Here is a 19,285-nt window from a genome sequence, read left to right as displayed (position 1 = left end):
AGGGGTCTGCAAGGATAATAGAGAACAACCAACCAGAAATACGCCAACCTTCAACTTTATCCTAAAGTTTAACGTAAAAAAAAATTATATTCTTAAATCCACTTACTATTAAAAACTGAGGGGTGGGGCGGGGTTACAATAACTGAACTTAGGAAAGCATACGAGCAGAGGCAGACTGGTCTTCTGTGAGTGAGTGAAGTCGCTCAGTCGTGTCCAACTCTTTGCGACCCATGGACTGTAGCCTACCAGGCTCCTCCGTCCATGGAATTTCCCAGGCAAGAATACAGGAGTGGGTTGCCATTTCCTTCTCCAGGAGATCTTCCTGACCTAGGGAGTGAAGTCAGGTCTCCCGCATTGTAGGCGGACGCTTTACCGTCTGCGCCACCAGGGAAGTGCACTTTTTATTCCTGGATCATGGACCAGTGCAGTGGTCCCCAAGTAAGTCTGATAAGTAAGCATCACCTGGGGAAGCTATATAAACACAAATTCTTGGGTACCTGGACTTACCAAGCTAGAATTTGGGGGAGACGGAGGTAGGAAGTCACTGCTCTGGTTTCCCATGCCCTAATTTCCTCTTTCCAGGGTAACACAATGAGAACCAGTTGTCATTCTATATGTGGTCGATATTATATGTGAGGAATTTTAAAAATATGAATCTGTAAGGTTATATAGGAGAAGGACAGCTGCCCCCCTTCTCTTCTCTAAGAGAGGGAGAGAGATCTTATCCCCTTAATGTAAACAAGTTCATCTTGAGAAGGATCTTGGGTTCTTATGCTTTGGAAAGTGATCTATGTCAGAGGAAGGTAAGACTCATGTCTCCAGCTTTACAGCCCCTAGAACATCTCCATGCAGTTGGGTCTCAAAGCCCCTCTCCCTGTTCCCACTCCTGGAAAATGTAATCACATACCTCTGGGGAGGTAAATCTCTCTGCAGGTAAATCTATCTAGTTAGTCATAATTTAACTTCTCAGGCTTATCTTTTAGCTCAGTCCCACATTCCAGTAAAAATGCTCAGAAAGCTCTAACTGTGCTTTAAAACATAAAAATATTTTTTATGCTTTAAAGATTCTTTATATTTTATATAAAATATCTTTTATATGCTTTAAAACATAAAAATATTTTCTCTGTAGTCTCATACTCTTATAATTGGGGATATATGAGATAACCTGGACCTGATGTTTATTTTTCTCTTTGGTTATAAATTTCTGAACCAGTTAATCAAAGTAACATGGGAATTTTTTTTAAAAGTTCCATCCGTAATTCAAATAAGGTATGGTAGTACTTAAATATATGGATACTGTTTTCAAGTTCATAAACAGGCCACTATTAACGGCAGCATGAGTATCCTGTCCTATGCCCAAGTGAACTGCTTTTGTAACAACGCTTTTAAAACCACCACTACAACTTTTAATAGATAGGAAGTAGGAATATTATTGCCTGACTGTTTTCATTCTAAGACCCATGAAAACGACTTTTGGTAGCTCAAATCCTAGCCAGGTAATGTTTCAAACAAAATTCTAAGATCACACCTCACTAAACCCTTTCATAAAATTCTCACTGTCAGGAAAATACTCAAGACAAATCATTCCATGTGGACTTGAACATCCAGCACTGAAATGGGTCTGAAGGCCATGATGTGAGAATGATGAAGTCATGGAAGTTCAGCCCTGGATGACTTCCAGAGGCTTTCTGCTCTAGCTTTCTACACCAAGATAATCGATGATACAGAGGAACAGTCACATAGAAAGCAACAAAAGCCCAATTCTAAGGAGACAGCAACTGTCCTCACAGCTGCAAACCACCAGCTCCTGGGGTACTTTGAAAACTGTGTTCCAGTTCTCCAGGAGGTCTGGTTGTGCCTCTGCTGAGGCTGTATCCTGTCCCCCTCATTTCTTTGTGTATCCTTGACTCTAAAGCTCTCTGGGCTGATGGAACCTCTGTGTGGTTCCTATGTCCTTCAAAAATAGAACAGTGGTGTGCTTCCATTTGCTTGGAACTAAGTATACAATGTGCATTTAAGAAATAAAATTCTCCACTACTTTAAAATTATAGACCTATCAGCTTACCAACTTTTCTGAAACAAATGCCAATCTCCTTTTGGATAAACTCAACTCTTGGGTCTACAAAAGGAGCAGAGAGGGTTTGGTAATGGTTATTCTATGATTGATCACTCTTACAGACTGTTTCTCTTTGTGGAGAAATCTGTTAAGAATAACATAAAATTCTTCCTTCCTTAACTTTTTAGAGTTTGAGGGCAGATTATGGTCCAAGAGGCATAAACTCTATCTAGATCCTTAACAATCCCCTTGAAAAATCATGACTGGTAGAAATGAATAATTAATAGATCTGAAAATAACTTTTGGAGGATCAACACAGGTATGTGTTCTATGCTTATTTTTCTTTTATAGTTTATACACTAATGGTTCACTATCACTTTTGGAAAAAGTAGATTCATAAATTACTGTTACATCCCTGTGGAAACTCTCACTTTCTTTTTCCTTTTTTTTTTTTCCTGGTGGCACAGCATATGGGATGTTAGTTCCCTGACCAGAGACTGAACCTGTGTCCCCTGCCATGGAAGCACTGAGTCTTAACCACTAACCACCAAGGAAGTCCCCCTGATTGCTTTATTCGTAGGAACTGGGAGAAAGCATGGCTTCAAGTTAAGTCTCCATAATCCTGAAATGTCATTTTTGGGCGGGGGGGGGGGAGTAACTGTCTCCTGGCCTGGAAATGGTTTACAATTAGCAACTCTATAAAACAATTAACTAATTTGTACACATCTTGAAACCAGTTTATCCTGGTGCTAGCACCCCAAAATTAAGTTGCTCAGGTAAACATTCCTTGGTGAATTTTTTCAGTTTAACTTTGAATAAAAGGTGTAGAAAATACTCAGACTATAACTGGAGTCATCAAAATATAATGAGGCATACAGGAACTGCCAGAACAGAGAAAGTATAAACAGAATATAGAACTCAAGCAGGTAGTAAAGGAGATTAAGTGAAGAAAGTTAGGTGCAACCAGAGCAAGGGTTGCAGACCTCCATTTACTCAAATACGATGAAGTAGTTCTGTAAGGACTGAGGTTGTAAAGCCAGCCTCTTCTGAAGGCAACCGAGAGACCTGAACAGGTAACAGCTGTAACAAGAGGGTGTCCACCTGCAGCCAGGCCAATAACCCTGAACTCATCCTGCTTCTAGATTCTGAGTTATAGTCTAAATATCTGGTCAATAGTCAACAGCCCATCTGAGATGGTCACTATAGAGTGCTTAACCTTGACTGATGATGGGGTTTAGGAAATGCTACCCCAAAATATGGCACCGAGGCATAGCTAGTATTTTGAATATTTTAAACTGAAGGAATTTGAGAAATGGCAGGTGCAGGAAGAGCTCTCTGACCTCCCACATCTCCCCTGAACCAGGTCATAAGACCCTGGGGTAAGAGGTGCCCTCCTACATCCAGAGGAGAGGAGTAGGCATCTCCACACGTACCAAGAGGGATCTGAGCAAATGAATGAACAGGACTTGCTAAGTTTCCTCAGCTTACTACTCTTAGCTCATACCTTTTTGTCCTATCACATTTCCCCACAACTTTCTACACTTCATCAAATCTACTATAAATATTCTTCGGGCTTAACTCCTTCTCTGGGTCTTCATTTCCTTATGGAGGCTCCTGTGTCTCATAAAAATTACATTCAATACATTTGTATGCCTTTCCCTTATTAACTGTCTTCTGTCAGTTTAATTTACAGGGCTTCAGTTGGAGAACCTAGGAGTGTTGAGGGAAAAATATATTTTTCTCGTTTTAGATGGAGATGAGTTTTTCCCATACTGGGAAGATATAAAATGAAACAGCAAGATGACAATGTAAATAAAAATCTATATTATAAAAATAAAAATGTTAGCTCTGGAGTAATAAATATATTGCTTAGTATCTACAAAAATTTGCATTAGAAATCTGAGAAACTTGTCTATTGAGTCAGTTTTAATATATTTAACTGATTTCAGATTTAACTAGTTAAGTTAAATAACTACACTGATAAGAGTATTGGGACCTTTAGAGTCACTATAGCTATTTTAATTTATTAGATTTTGAAAAGTTTTTTTAAGTATGAAAAGTACTAACTTGTTAGGAATGTTAGTGTGTCAGGTTTCAGGCACAGAGAATTACTTGAAAGGAAAATGAAATAGATTAAATTTATAAATGCACCTAAAACAGGACAATTTTGGGGCAATGAGTCTGCTCTCCTGAGGCTAAGCTAATATTGTTCAAAGGTCTTCACGAAAGTGACTGCCTTTATTTTACATAAGATTTTATTAGATGTATACACAAAATAAGATTTGTAAGCTGAGCTGAAACTCAAAAAAAAGGTAGACTGTAAAATTGGGAGACTTTATTACTTAAAATTTATAACACAAATTTAAGGACAAAGCTACCTCTGGGCATTGAAAACATCCAATGAAAGGGAGAGCACCTAGGAGCCCATGACCAAGGTTAAGCTCTCCGCCGGTGCTTTCCTGAGTGTCTGCCCCCATTGCTCATGGATCCTAATGGCTTGCAAACATGTGCTCAAAACTTTCCAAGCTCAAAGGCTCAAATTATTCTGCCAATTTCTGATTGCCATCCTCCACTGGCATTTATAACTACATTTTTGTTTATAAACATTTTTTTTAGGGAAAAATTTGTCTCCTCTCCGGACCAGGTTTAGGCAGATTTAGGTTTCCCTCTCTGTGCTTCATCTTGCTCTTAGCTCTTCTGAAAGGGTGTGTTTCCTCCCCCACTCAGTAGCAGAGGCTCTGCCTTTGCTCTGCAACAAGGCAGAACTGCCCTCCACGTACTTGTCTCTCGGTATAATCTCAAAACTCACTTTAGTGCTATGATTTATCTTTGAGAGAAACGGCATCTATGAAGAGTGGTCTGAACTACAATCCACACAGTCCAAGTATTATTCAAGATATTACTAAAGTCACCCCTGCATAAAAGAGACTGTAAGCAACATATGTAGAGAATATTTTTATATCCCTGCAATAAAAATGATCTTAAGTAGTAATAATGATGATAGCCATTTATATTTAGTAAGGACTTAAAATGTGGTTAAATGCAATCCCAATCCCTCTAATGACCTGAAGAGGTAAGTGTGTAAGAAAACTGAAGCACAGAGAGGTTATGTGACTTGCTCAGGAGGACAAGTGACAGAGAGAGCTGGGATGTGAACTCACGTCCTTAACCACTCTGACATTATGTTCTTGGCTTTTACTGGAGGCCACTGTCATTTACTATGAAGTACTGCTAAAGATGTTCTATCTTAAGTACCAATCTTACTTTTTATTTTATCTTGTTTTTCCCTATCCAATTTACTTTGAAAATAAATTATATTGTATCATAAAATAATATTTGGAACAAAGAGGAGCACATATAGATAAAAAAAGGTAAACAAGCAAATGAATACTTGCTAATTTTTAGAACAACAAAATAATGAGTTAGAAATCAAGAGTATGTTTTTCATAAAATCATATAGATCAACACTATCCAATAGAAATATAATATGAATCATATATGTAAATTTAACTTTTCTAGTTAGCCACATGGAAGAAAAGTACAATTAATTTTTGTTTTATTTTTATCTCAAATATTCAAATATTATTTCAACATGCAGTCAGTATTATAAAAATATCAAGATATTTCACATTATTTTTTTTCCCATCAAGCGTACATCTCGGTATTTACAAGCTACACTTCAAGTGCTCAACAGCCACACCTGACTAGAGGTTACCGTGTTGGATGATGCAGACAGAGACGGACGGGGAGTCACAGACTATCTAGTTTTAGTTGACCTCGCTTTTTTTTTGGTGAGGAATTCAGAGACTTACCTGTGGCAAAGTCAGGATGAATACTGGATTCCAGCTCTGCGTCTTCTCCACTATTCAGACTTTAAAGGAGAAAGCAGACTCACTTCCACAGAGGGGCGCTGTCTCCCTACCTTGTCATCTTCCCACCTGCCACCATCTAGCCTTGTTCTGAGACACACGTCTGCTCACAGGGCTTTCCATTCAGTGACTGAGCCGGGAGCATTTCCGGAATGGGCACTCCACTGATACCACTGGCTCCTTACTCTAAGGACAGCACTTTATCTTACCCTGGTGTATACTTTAAGGGAAGAACAACCGCTGACAACTGTTTCCTACTTTGATTATCTGCTGTGTAACCTGGTTAAATCAGAAAGTTCAGAGAATGTATTTGAAAAGGATAGAACCAAATCACATTTCTCTGCATTTTTCTCCTTAGTTTGTCTTCTCCTTATTTCAAACTCATCGATTTGTTTCATGTTGCTCATGTATTTGAATAATTTTGTCTCCACAAGGAACAATGTAAGCTCTCTACTCTTTCAGTTCAGTTCAGTTCAGTCGCTCAGTCGTGTCCGACTCTTTGCCACCCCATGGACTGCAGCACGCCAGGCTTCCCTGTCTATCACCAACTCCCCGAGTTCACTCAATCTCATGTTCATCAAGTCAGTGTTGCCATCCAACCATCTCATTCTCTGTCATCCCCTTCTCCTCCTGCCTTCAATCTTTCCCAGCATCAGGGTCTTTTCAAATGAGTCAGTTCTTCACATCAGGTGGCCGAAGTATTGGAGTTTCAGCTTGAGCATCCGTCCTTCCAATGTATATTCAGGACTGAATTCCTTTAGGATGTACTGCTTGGGTTTCATTGCTGTCCAAGGGACTCTCAAGAGTCTTCTCCTACACCACAGTTCAAAAGCAACAATACTTCAGCGCTCACCTTTCTTTATAGGCCAGCTCTCACATCCATACATAACTACTGGAAAAACCAAACCTTTGACTAGACGGACCTTTGTTGGCAAAATAATGTCTCTGCTTTTTAATATGCTGTCTAGGTTGGTCATAACTTTTCTTCCAAGGAGCAAGCATCTTTTAATTTCATGGCTGCAGTCACCATCTGCAGTGATTCTGGAGCCTGAAAAAATAAAGTTTGACACTGTTTCCATTGTTTCCCCATCTATTTGCCATGAAGTGATGGGACCAGATGCCATGATCTTAGTTTTCTGAATGTTGAGTTTTAAGCCAACATTTTCACTCCCCTCTTTCACTTTTATCCAGAGGCTCTTTAGTTCCTCTTTGTTTTCTGCCATAACGGTGATGCCATCTGCATATCTGAGGTCATTGATATTTCTCTGCATATCCCAGCAATCTTGATTCCAGCTTGTGCTTCATCCAGCCCGGCGTTTCTCATAATGTACTCTGCATGTAAGTTAAATAAGCAGGGTGACAATATACAGCCTTGACATACTCCTTTTCCTATTTGGAACCAGTCTGTTGTTCCATGTCCCATTCTAACTGTTGCTTCTTGACCTGCATACAGATTTCTTAGGAGGCAGGTCAGGTGGTCTGGTATTCCTATTTCTTTCAAAATTTCCCACAGTTTGTTGTGATCTACACAGTCAAAGGCTTTGACGTAGTCAGTAAAGTAGAAGCAGATGTTTTTCTGGAACTCTTTTGCTTTTTCCATGATCCAGCGGATATTGGCAGTTTGATCGCTGGTTCCTCTGCTTTTTCTAAATCCAAATTGAACATGTGGAATTTCACCGTTCACATACTGTTGAAGCATGGCTTGGAGAATTTTGAGCATTACTTTGCTAGTGTGTGAGATGAGTGCAGTTGTGTGGCAGTTTGAACATTCTTTGGCATTGCCTTTCTTTGAGATTGCAATGAAAACTGACCTTTTCCAGTCCTGTGGCCACTGCTGAGTTTTCCAAATTTGCTGGCATATTGAGTGCAGCACTTTCACAGCATCATCTTTCAGGATTTGAAATGGCTCAACTGGAATTCCATCACCTCCACTAGCCTTGTTCGTAGTGATGCTTCCTAAGGCCCACTTGACTTCACATTCCAGGATGTCTGGCTCTAGGTAAGTGATCACACCATTGTGATTATCTGGGTTGTGAAGATCATTTTCATATAGTTCTTCTGTGTCTTCTTGCCACCTCTTCTTAATATCTTCTGCTTCTGTTAGGTCCATACCATTTCTGTCCTTTATTGTGCTCTTCTTTGCATGAAATGTACCCTTGGTATCTCCAATTTTCTTGAAGAGATCTCTAGTCTTTCCCATTCTATTACCTTCCTCTATTTCTTTGCACTGACCACTGAGGAAGGAAGGTTTTGATGTAAGATGGTGATAGAAGGACGTGTGCTCTCTTCTCCCGTGAGAACTCCAAAACTACAACTTGCTGCTAAACAACCGTTGACTGGAGAATGTTGGATCCCACCACAAGAAGATACTCCATAGCCAAGGGCAGAGGAGAAGCCCCGGCAAGATGGCAGGAGGGGAAAACCGCATTCAGAATCAAACCCCTTACCCGCCAGAGATGCTCTGAGGGCTGAAACAAACCTGTGTGCACCAGGACCCCGAGACCCCACAGAGACTGAGCCAGAACTGTGTTTGAGTGTTTCCTGCAAAGGTGCAGGTCAGCAGTGGCCTGTCGCAGGGGCAGGGGCTCTGGGTGCACAGCATAAGCCCTCTGGGTATGGCATAATCCCTCTTGGAGGAGGTTGCCATTAACCCCACCGCAGAGCCACCAGAACTTACCCAGGACTGAGTTAACAGACTCTTGGAGGACACAAACAGAACCTTGTGCACACCAGGACCCAGGAGAAAGGAGCAGTGACCCCGCAAGAGACTGACCCAGACTTGTGCGTGTGTCCCGGAGTCTCCGGCGGAGGCGTGGGTCGATGATGTCTTGCTGCAGGGCTGGGGGCACTGAGTGCACAGTGCGTGCATGGGATCTTCTGAAGGAGGTCACCATTATCTTCATTACCTCCACCATAGTTTGGCCTCAGGTCAAATACAGGGAGGGAACACTCTCAGGGTATCACTAATTGACTGACCTCATCCAATTTTTATCATCTTATAAGAAATGGATGAAAAGCCTAAGAGATAACATTACTAACTCAGTTTGTGAGTCATTTTTGAGAAAACGTCACAGGACTGATGAGTTTACTCCCAGTTCTTCTAATCACTGGGAAGACCAGCGGGACCCTGCAGCACTGGGGCTTGTCGCCCACCTATCTTCAGGGACCTGTGAAGCCAGCTCAACTGCAGCATGCTGGACAGTAACTGTGCCTCCTGGAATAGGTTTTCTAAGGTTCTGGCCCAATTATTCGTTTACATAGGAGAACGGAGGCTATTGTTAGATTTGATAACTGTTAACCAATCACTGGGATAGCTCAAAAATTTTACTTTTGGGAACAGGCAAAGCCCCTCTTCCTTCCTGTGTTATTATTATAATTACATGAGGTTCTTTGAGTCCTGTCAGCATTCTACTGTAATTACAAATAACTATGAAACTATGATTCTAACTGAAAACTACTTTATAACACTGTAAATGTGAATTGTTTGTGACTGCTGATGCAGAGACACAAAAATTGATGTTTTAAAATAGAGCTGACTAGGTAGCCTGGGTGGCTGCTGGTTCAAAATTGGCATTAACTGTGGTTAAGCATCGTGCTGATGACCACCCGCCATGGGCTATGGGTGGTTTTGCCTAGAGTAAGGTGAGCACTTGCCAAGAGAATCAAGACCTGCTTGATTTTCACCTGCATTTTAAACAAGGATATGAGAACTCTCTGGCTACTATAATGAAATTCAGTCAAACCTTGTCTCCCCCCTGCCGGATAACTGTGCTTAACGCGCCCCATCGAGGGTGGTGCTCCCACGGTGAGAGGTGGTGGCTGCCCCAGGGGCCCAGGGACCACAGGGCACACAGTGTCCTTTCTGAAGGGTCCCAGGGTCTCTCCTGTAGTGTATTTGGGCGTCTCTCTCTCCCTTAAACGGTGTCACCGTTTGTTGTTTTCACCCCTGAGCGTACTTGATACTCTTCTATTCTTAATTCTAAGGCACTCACTAAATTTCTCATTTCAAAATCATGCAAAATTAAAAATTGCTTTTGAGTTGCATTATGGCCTAATTTCCCCCTGAGATTCCTGTCCTCAATATAAACAGAGCTTTCTTGCCATTCTCCATTGGACAGCACAGAGGAAACCCAGAATAACAAAAATAAATTTTGGAATTCTCTCTTCCCATCCTTTACCCTCTCCCCCATTCTCCTGTAATCACGGGGAGAAGGTGCAATTTCTCACCAAGTTGCTAGAAAAGAGAAAAGAGAGAAAAAAGGCTTGGGACAACCTATAAAATGGATAAATGGTCTGCAAATAATTTTGTGTTCCTTTATTCTTAGCATTTTGTCTGTTTCTTCCTTAGTCTGTACTTTTGGGATGATTCCCTAAATTCATAAAGCAATATAAACATCATTAGATGCTTAAGGAAGTGCATATGACATTCAATGTAAAAAAGACATCTAGACAGGAGGCAAGCTCCAGCTAACTGACATTAATTGCCTGTTGCATAATTCTGGGCAAATCAATTAAATTCTATGACGGCGAAGTTCTTTATCAATAAAGTGTAGTATTATCTCCCCTCCCATTCTTATTGTAAGAATCAAATGAAATGATAAATATAAAACTTCTTTGTAACTCACAAATAATAATAATAGTGAATTTCTATTTTTATTATTATTTTTGAATGCCTTCTATGTGCAAGGTGGCAGTTTAAAAGCTAAATGAGTTGAAAACTCATTTAACCCCTACACTTATGTTATGAGGTAGCTACTCTTATTATTCTCATTTCACAGAAGAGAAAACAAAGGTACAGAGGCTACATAACCTGTCCAAGATTTTCAAGGTAGTAACTGGGAGAGCGCTGATTTAAACCCAGGCAGCTGGACTTGAGACAGAGCACGCATCTGTGCCTTAATGTCTTCCTATACAAAGCCAAGTTTACAATTATGCAATTTCAGAATAAAATTGGGAAAGCTTAACAATATATTATACCAAGTTCATTTCTCTATAGGACAGTTTTTATCTAATAGCATAGTTGATGGCATTGGCAAAAATCAATTTAACAGCTGAGTCCAGAGACAGTGGTCTTTCTTATATGCAGGTGGACAGAAACAGTCTTGAAAGCAACAAGGTACTTAAATGCAAAATCACCCTTTCAGACTTAAAAAGAGAATATATAAGCATTGTGAGTAGCCAGGCAAAAAAGCTGAAATATGTCTGACATGTCACATAGGTATATTTATGCTGTATTTAGATAAGCATTTACTAAAACTGTTCATGTGACCATAATTCTGCAATTAAACTAATGGACCAAGTGTAGGTCCAAGTGTAGGCTATAACTAAAGTAAGAAATACAAACTGTGGAACTTTTCTTTCATCTCACCTCTAGGACCATCACATCAGCACAAAGGCACTGACCGCTGACTTTGGTTAACAATGGCAGGGAGCCAGAAAGTTCAGATGCGCAGACACACCTGTGTTCTTAATCGCCCAGCCATACCTGCTACCTGGAGAAAGCCTATTGGCTTCTTTCTCTTTCTCTTTCCATTTCTTTCCTTTGTTGGAATTCTTCCGCAAAGGTGCCCTGTAATGATAGCACACAGTCAGAAAGGGGAATGGAACATTTTCTCCTTTAACCCTTCTCTTAAAGAGGGTTTGCTTTTCACCTCGTGAAGCGCTTACCCCAGATTCACGAACTTCCGCTTGATTTTTCCTCCTCGCACCACCAATGAACTGGATGCCCTTAGTGACTTGGGACCTTTGGCACCATCTAGGATATACACATATGTAAAAAAAGGATTATTATCATGTTTTCTATTACTATCATTTTTAAAAAGCTATTGTCAAAAGTCACTGCATCTCTGTAGCTAAGGGGTTTGCCTCAATTCCTAACTGTAAAAGAAAATAATGGATGCCTTTTATAAGGAAACAGGATACAGCTATGTTGAGGAACACTCAGTTAAACCAGGAGAGGGCCTGTTATACAGAAGCCCAATTATAAAATCAAAAGAATTTTAGTTTCAAATAAAGTGGAATGAAAAAATAAGCAAGAATAAATACTGTCAAATCACCCTTTACATTCAAAGCAGGGACCAAATGACTTTCTTTTGTTCATTCTCTGGCTCCAACTCTCTTCAGATGTCTGGGCTGGGTCCTCCACGCCTTTCTTGCTTTGGGTTTTTAAACGCCTTCTGACAGGAACCCAGCCACTTCCCCTCTATGTCCCAAGTCCAGTGAAGAATGTCACCCCTGAGAGTCTGGGAGATTCAGGGAGAAAGTGAGAGTCAAAGCTTCCCCTTCAGGTCTGCCCCTTGCTAATGGCTTTCGGCCAGCACTGGGACAGAGGAGACAGACATGGGGGAGACGGCTCAAGCAGGAGCTCAGCTATAAAACATTTACAACTTTGCAAGATCTGTTTTAAAAGTTGGCTCGGAGCACAGCTTGGCCGGCCTCCCTTGATGTGGAAGACTCCAAAACCTCCTCAGTGTTTGGAGCTGAATGATCCTTACTTCTCTTGAGTCATGCTGGCATTCGAAAGCGCAGCAGCTGCTGGGGGGTGAGGACACCTGAGATGATGCCAGAAACCGATCAGAAGAGAGACTCTGCCAAGGGAATTCAATGTCAGCTGCAGGAACAAGATCTCACTAGTGGCACTTATTCCACCTTGGACAAGGTAGAAACTGCTGTGGCTCTACCTGGAACTATACAGCAATGGATGCTATTTGGCATTATATTTCAGCACATCCAGTTATCTGAGATCATTAACAAAGGGTGTCTTAACTTTGATGCATATTTGTGTATGAAAACTGCTTTTTCTCAATTGTCTGTGGGTGTCTGTCTATCTTTTTAAAATTAAAAAGAAAATCCAGAAACTTTGTGGCATGGAATATAGTTCTCTTAAGAAAATATTCAGTTAATCTTCTGGGTTAATTTTGCTTATGTTTTTTGTCTATTTCAAGAGAAATTTCTAAATACACATAACTTACAAACAGTTCTCATTTAGAAGTTTCTTTTCGAAGTTTTGAAGATGCACAGGATATTGAAAAACATTCTAAGGATTTTTAGCAATGAGCTTTTCATAGTTTTAATGATACTCTGATTACAATAATCAATAATTTTGAAACGTACATAATGAAATAGAAAAGTCAGAAATATGTCCACATCAAAATCCACTTCTAGCCTCAAATATTTATTATGACTATTTGCATCATTACTCTTTGGGTAACTGAATTAAACAGCCACAGATGTGACATATTCATCTAAATATAATCTACAGACATAGCACAAACTTGTTGTACAGTGATTTTGCAAATGGACATTAAAAAAGCAGGACTGTAGTTTTCCTAACAGAAGTCAAAGAAAAGAAAATACTATATTCTTCCAAATCAATTCTAGAGTAATTCTTATGGCTAGGACTGTGTGAAGTTACAAGGAGACTGATTGATTATTTTTGGAAACAAAGGTGGCTGGGAGATGTTTCAATGAGTGGTGTGAGGACCAGATGAGACAATGTACATGGCAACACTCTATAACCTATTAGCGTGGCAATTATTTGGACATCTTGGGATTAAAAGCCTGATTCTGCCCATCACAGAGCCTGCTGCCAGGCAACCTTACATCATTATCTCATACATTTGCCAAAGTGTGTTCCAAGGCACACTTAAATGAATGCTTTCAAAAGGCTGAAGAGGCAAGATTAAGTAATAAAGCACTTCTCCAGTTTAAATCAATCAAACCCATCTTTAATGTACATTAGAACTTCTAGTCCATATAGAAACCAACACTGGATTGGTATGACTTCAGGAAAAGAAAAAGAATTTTGACAGTTTTGTCTGTTTGCTTATTTAGCTGTATCTGAACTTTCCACTAGGCTTTTTGAAATCTCTCCATTATCACCTTCATGAGCAATCAGAGGTCCAAGTCTTCACACTGGATGCCATAGCTTTAAGCTTTGGCAAGCGGGTCTTCATTTTCAAAGGTAATAACTGATCTCCTGAGCTAAATACTAAACCATTGTTGGGGCTGTATTCTTCTTATTCTCACTGCAACAAGACGCCTGACTACCTCTTCTTCTTTTATTATGTTGTTGCTCAGCCGCTCAGTTGTGTTCAACTCTTTGTGACCCCATGGACTGCAGCAGACTAGGCTTCCCTGTCTTTCACCATCTCCCACAGTTTGCTCAAACTCATGTCCATTGAGTCGATGATGCGATCTAACAATCTCATCCTCTGTAACCCTCTTTTCCTGCCCTCGATCTTTCCCAGCATCAAGGACTCCCAAGTCTACCTCCCAGCCCTGACTTCTCTCTTGAGCTTAAGTCCTCTTCTACTAGAAGTGAGTTAATCGTCTTTCCCCCATAAAGTTTCTGATTTCCTTATTTCTATTAACGACAGGGACCATGCTTTCTGAGGCCAGAAGCCCTGTGATCACTTTCAACCTCCTCACTCTCTTCCCCTGGTCAGCTTACTTTCAGTGGCTCTCATATCATTCTTTCTTTTCCCTAAATGGAGTTAGACATTTATCATATATCCAGTTGTAATGCGAGTCTTTCTGTCCTAGTTTCCACTGAGGTCCCACAATTTAACAAAATGGTGACTTGCGAATGCGGTATTGCTACAATTTAGAAAATGCCCTACTTCAATTACATGTTCAATAATAGCAGAGATTCAGACTACGGATTGCAATCAACCACAGCTATTAACTTAATCATTACCTCTCTGGTACCTTGGTAGACCAAAAGTAACTGTTCAGTTCAGTTCAGTCGCTCAGTCGCGTCTGACTCTTTGCGACACCATGAATCACAGCACGCCAGGCCTCCCTGTCCATCACCAACTCCCAGAGTTCACTCAAACTCATGTCCATCGAGTAGGTGATGCCATCCAGCCATCTCACCCTCTGTCATCCCCTTCTCCTCCTGCCCCCAATGCCTCCCAGCATCAGAGTCTTTTCCAGTGAGTCAACACTTCGCATGAGGTGGCCAAAGTACTGGAGTTTCAGCTTTAGCATCAGTCCTTCCAATGAACACCCAGGACTGATCTCCTTTAGAAGGGACTAGCTGGATCTCCTTGCAGTCCAAGGGACGCTCAAGACACTTCTCCAACACCACAGTTCAAAAGCATCAATTCTTCGGTGCTCAGCTTTCTTCACAGTCCAACTCTCACATCCATATATGACCACTGGAAAAACCATAGCCTTGACTAGATGGACCTTTGTTGGCAAAGTAATGTCTCTGCTTTTCAATATGCTATCTATGTTGGTCATAACTTTCCTTCCAAGGAGAAAGCGTCTTTTAATTTCATGGCTGCAATCACCATCTGCAGTGATTTTGGAGCCCAAAATAAAGTATGACACTGTTTCCACTGTTTCCCCATCTATTTCCCATGAAGTGATGGGACCAGATGCCATGATCTTAGTTTTCTGAATGTTGAGCTTTAAGCCACTTTTTCACTCTCCTCTTTCACTTTCATCAAGACGCTTTTTAGTTCTTCTTCACTTCTGCCATAAGGGTGGTGTCATCTGCATATCTGAGGTTATTGATATTTCTCCCGAAAATCTTGATTCCAGCTTGTGCTTCTTCCATCCCAGTGTTTCTCATGATGTACTCTGCATATAAGTTAAATAAGCAGGGTGACAATATACAGCCTTTGCTGCTGCTGCTGCTGCTAAGTCACTTCAGTCGTGTCTGACTCTGTGCGACTCCATAGATGGCAGCCTACCAGTCTCTGTTGTCCCTGGGATTCTCCAGGCAAGAGTACTGGAGTGGGTTGGCATTGCCTTCTCCATATATAGCCTTGATGTACTCCTTTTCCTATATGGAACCAGTCTGTTGTTCCATGTCCTGTTCTAACTGTTGCTTCCTGACCTGCATATAGGTTTCTCAAGAGGCAGGTCAGGTGGTCTGGTATTCCCATCTCTTTCAGAATTTTCCACAGTTTATTGTGATCCACACAGTCAAAGGCTTTGGCATAGTCAAGAAAGCAGAAATAGATGTTTTTCTGGAACTCTCTTGCTTTTTCCATGATCCAGAGGATGTTGGCAATTTAATTTCTGATTCCTCTGCCTTTTCTAAAACCAGCTTGAACATCTGGAAGTTCATCGTTCATGTATTGCTGAAGCCTGGCTTGGAGAATTTTGAGCATTACTTTACTAGTGTGTGAGATGAGTGCAATTGTGCAGTAGTTTGACCATTCTTTGGCATTGCCTTTCTTTGGGATTGGAATGAAAACTGACCTTTTCCAGTCCTGTGGCCACTGCTGAGTTTTCCAAATTTGCTGGCATATTGAGTGCAGCACTTTCACAGCATCATCTTTCAGGATTTGAAATGGCTCAACTGGAATTCCATCACCTCCACTAGCTTTGTTCGTAGTGATGCTTTCTAAGGCCCACTTGACTTCACATTCCAGGATGTCTGGCTCTAGGTGAGTGATCACATCATCGTGATTATTTTGGTCATGGAGCTCTTTTTTGTACAGTTCTTCTGTGTATTCTTGCCACCTCTTCTTAATATCTTCTGCTTCTCTTAGGTACATACCATTTCTGTCTTTTATCAAGCCCATCTTTGCATGAAATGTTCCCTTGGTATCTAATTGCCTTGATGAGATCTGTAGTCTGTCCCATTCTGTTGGTTTCCTCTATTTCTTTGCATTGATCACTGAGGAAGGCTTCCTTATCTCTCCTTGCTATTCTTTGGAACTCTGCATTCAGATGCTTATATCTTTCTTTTTCTCCTTTGCTTTTCACTTCTCTTCTTTTCACAGCTATTTGTAAGGCCTCCTCGAACAGCCATTTTGCTTTTCTGCATTTCTTTTCCATGGGGATGGTCTTGATCCCTGTCTCCTGTACAGTGTCACGAACCTCCATCCATAGTTCATCAGGCACTCTGTCTATCAGATCTAGTCCCTTAAATCTACTTCTCACTTCCACTGTATAATCCTAAGGGATATGATTTAGGTCATACCTGAATGGTCCAGTGGTTTTCCGTACTTTGTTCTATTTAAGTCTGAATTGGCAATAAGGAGTACATGATATGAGCCACAGTCAGCTCCTGGTCTTGTCTTTGCTGACTGTATAGAGCTTCTCCACCTTTGTTGCAAAGAATATAATCAATCTGATTTTGGTGTTGACCATCTGGTGATGTCCATGTGTAGGGTCTTCTCTTGTGTTGTTGGAAGAGGGTGTTTGCTATGACCAGTGCGTTCTCTTGGCAAAACTCTATTAGCCCTTCTTCATTCCGTATTCCAAGGCCAAATTTGCCTGTTACTCCAGGTGTTTCTTGACTTCCTACTTTTGCATTCCAGTCCCCTATAATGAAAAGGACATCTTTTTTGGGTGTTAGTTCTAGAAGGTCTTGTAGGTCTTCATAGAACCATTCAAATTCAGCTTCTTCAGCGTTAATGGTTGGGGCATAGACTTGGATTACTGTGATATTGAATGGTTTGCCTTGGAAACGAACAGAGATCATTCTGTCGTTTTTGAGACTGCATCCAACTACTGCATTTCAGACTCTTTTGTTGACCATGATGACTACTCCATTTCTTCTAAGGGATTCCTGCCCGCAGTAGTAGATATAATGGTCATCTGAGTTAAATTCACCCATTTCACTCCATTTCAGTTCGCTGATTCCTAGAATGTCGACATTCACTCTTGCCATCTCCTGTTTGACCACTTCCAATTTGCCTTGATTCATGGACCTGACATTCCAGGTTCCGATGCGATATTGCGCTTTACAGCATTGGACCTTGCTTCTGTCACCAGTCACATCCACAGCTGGGTGTTGTTTTTGCTTTGGCTCCATCCCTTCATTCTTTCTGGAGTTATTTGTCCACTGATCTCCAGTAGCTTATTGGGCACCTACTGACCTGGGGAGTTCCTCTCTCAGTATCCTATCATTTTGCCTTTTCATACTGTTCATGGGGTTCTCAAGGCAAGAATACTGAAGTGGTTTGCCATTCCCTTCTCCAGTGAATCACAGTCTGTCAGACCTGTCTCCACCTGACCTGCCCGTCTTGGGTGGCCCCACACAGCATGGCTTAGTTTCACTGAGTTAGACAAGGCTGTGGTCCATGTGATCAGGTTGACCTGAGTTCTGTGATTATGGTTCAGTGTGTCTGCCCTCTGATGCCCTCTTGCAACACCTACCGTCTTACTTGGGTTAAAAGTAATGGTATATTACTTTAAAAATTCTAGAAAAATGGCAACTAATGAGTAAGACAATTTCAGAGTTTATCCAACAATGTTGAGTGGAAGGAAACATATGTCTAGACTAGGAGTCAGCAAGCTTTCTCCGTAAAAGGCCAGAGTATAAATATTTTAGGTTGTGGGCCACTGACTCTGTCACAGCTACTCACTCTTCTACTGTAGTATGAAAACAGTATGGAACTGTATGAGTGTGGTTGTGTTCCAAAAAAACTTTATTTATAAAAACAGATGGAGGCTGGATTTGGTTTGATGACCTCTGTTCCAGAAGATCTGTACTGATTATCTAGAGAGACATACTTATTAATTCATCCAAGAAACTTATGGATATAAACTACATTGCATACTTCTTACTAGGGACCATGAATGCAAAGATGAATACGATGAATGAGAAAACCCTATCTCACACTTGAAAACTAGATTAGACTTATTATACACAAAGTGACAGAAGCAGAAGTAACAGTGTGAAAATTTCTGTGGGGATCAAAGAGAATAATAAGTCTACTTGGGAAAGGGGACAGGGTACAAAGGCTCCACTAAAGGAGGTGAAATTTAAGATGAGCTTTGAAGGAAGTCCAGAATTTACTGGAGGGGCACGTTAGGTATGAACTTAAGCATGAAGTCCAGTTTGTACTTGTGAGTAATTACCTAGTTCCTTTATTGAGATGCCAACGAGCTGTAAGAACCACACACACATAAACACATACACACGGGTAAATCAAGCTAATCACACTTAACCTCTGTTGAGTCCTGGTCTGAATAGTGGATTTGTCTCATATGGCAAAGAACTCAAGGATTTTACAGACTGCAAAGAGTCTTGACTGACAGGTTTCTTCGCTATCTTTCGAAGTGCATCAGAACATGAAAGTGGAAGGCAATCAAGTATGAGGTTATTGATGGTGATGCTTGTGGGGCGTCAGAGAGACAGGCTTTGTCACCTGTCCGAGGGAGACACAGAGAGAGCGAGAGAAATAGAGACAGACTCTAGTCTACAAACTCCCTGCGGGAAAGAATGGAATATCATCATTGTATATTTGGCCACTGGCACAATGCTGGACACAGAGCAGGTGTTCAACTATTTGTTGAATAAATACACGGATGAATAGATTAATATTAGTGAACACAGAAGACAAGGGAGTTCTTCAAGACTGGAAACCTTCATCCAGGGAAGGAAAGAATG

At 40.9% G+C, this 19,285-nt stretch overlaps 1 protein-coding gene across 13 annotated transcripts in view; it reads right to left on the bottom strand.

Annotated features, from left to right (window-relative positions):
- PPP1R9A (protein phosphatase 1 regulatory subunit 9A) overlaps positions 1 to 19,285 on the bottom strand; it is a 349,347-nt gene that overhangs the window by 13,728 nt on the left and 316,334 nt on the right. For 9 of the 13 annotated variants that reach the window (XM_024990823.2, XM_024990825.2, XM_010804004.4 and 6 more), the window contains 2 exons: positions 11,593 to 11,680; positions 11,411 to 11,494 (listed from right to left, as the gene is read on the bottom strand). The exons of the other annotated variants lie outside the window; for them this stretch is intronic. In XM_024990823.2, the coding sequence (XP_024846591.1) occupies positions 11,411 to 11,494; positions 11,593 to 11,680 (172 nt within the window). The remainder of the gene's footprint in view (positions 1 to 11,410; positions 11,495 to 11,592; positions 11,681 to 19,285) is intronic. 13 annotated transcript variants of the gene reach the window in all.

Source organism: Bos taurus, chromosome 4, assembly GCF_002263795.3.
Source record: "Bos taurus isolate L1 Dominette 01449 registration number 42190680 breed Hereford chromosome 4, ARS-UCD2.0, whole genome shotgun sequence".
Taxonomy (NCBI): Eukaryota; Metazoa; Chordata; class Mammalia; order Artiodactyla; family Bovidae; genus Bos; species Bos taurus.
Note: the sequence above shows the minus strand (reverse complement) of the source record. Positions and strands in the feature narration are given on the sequence as shown.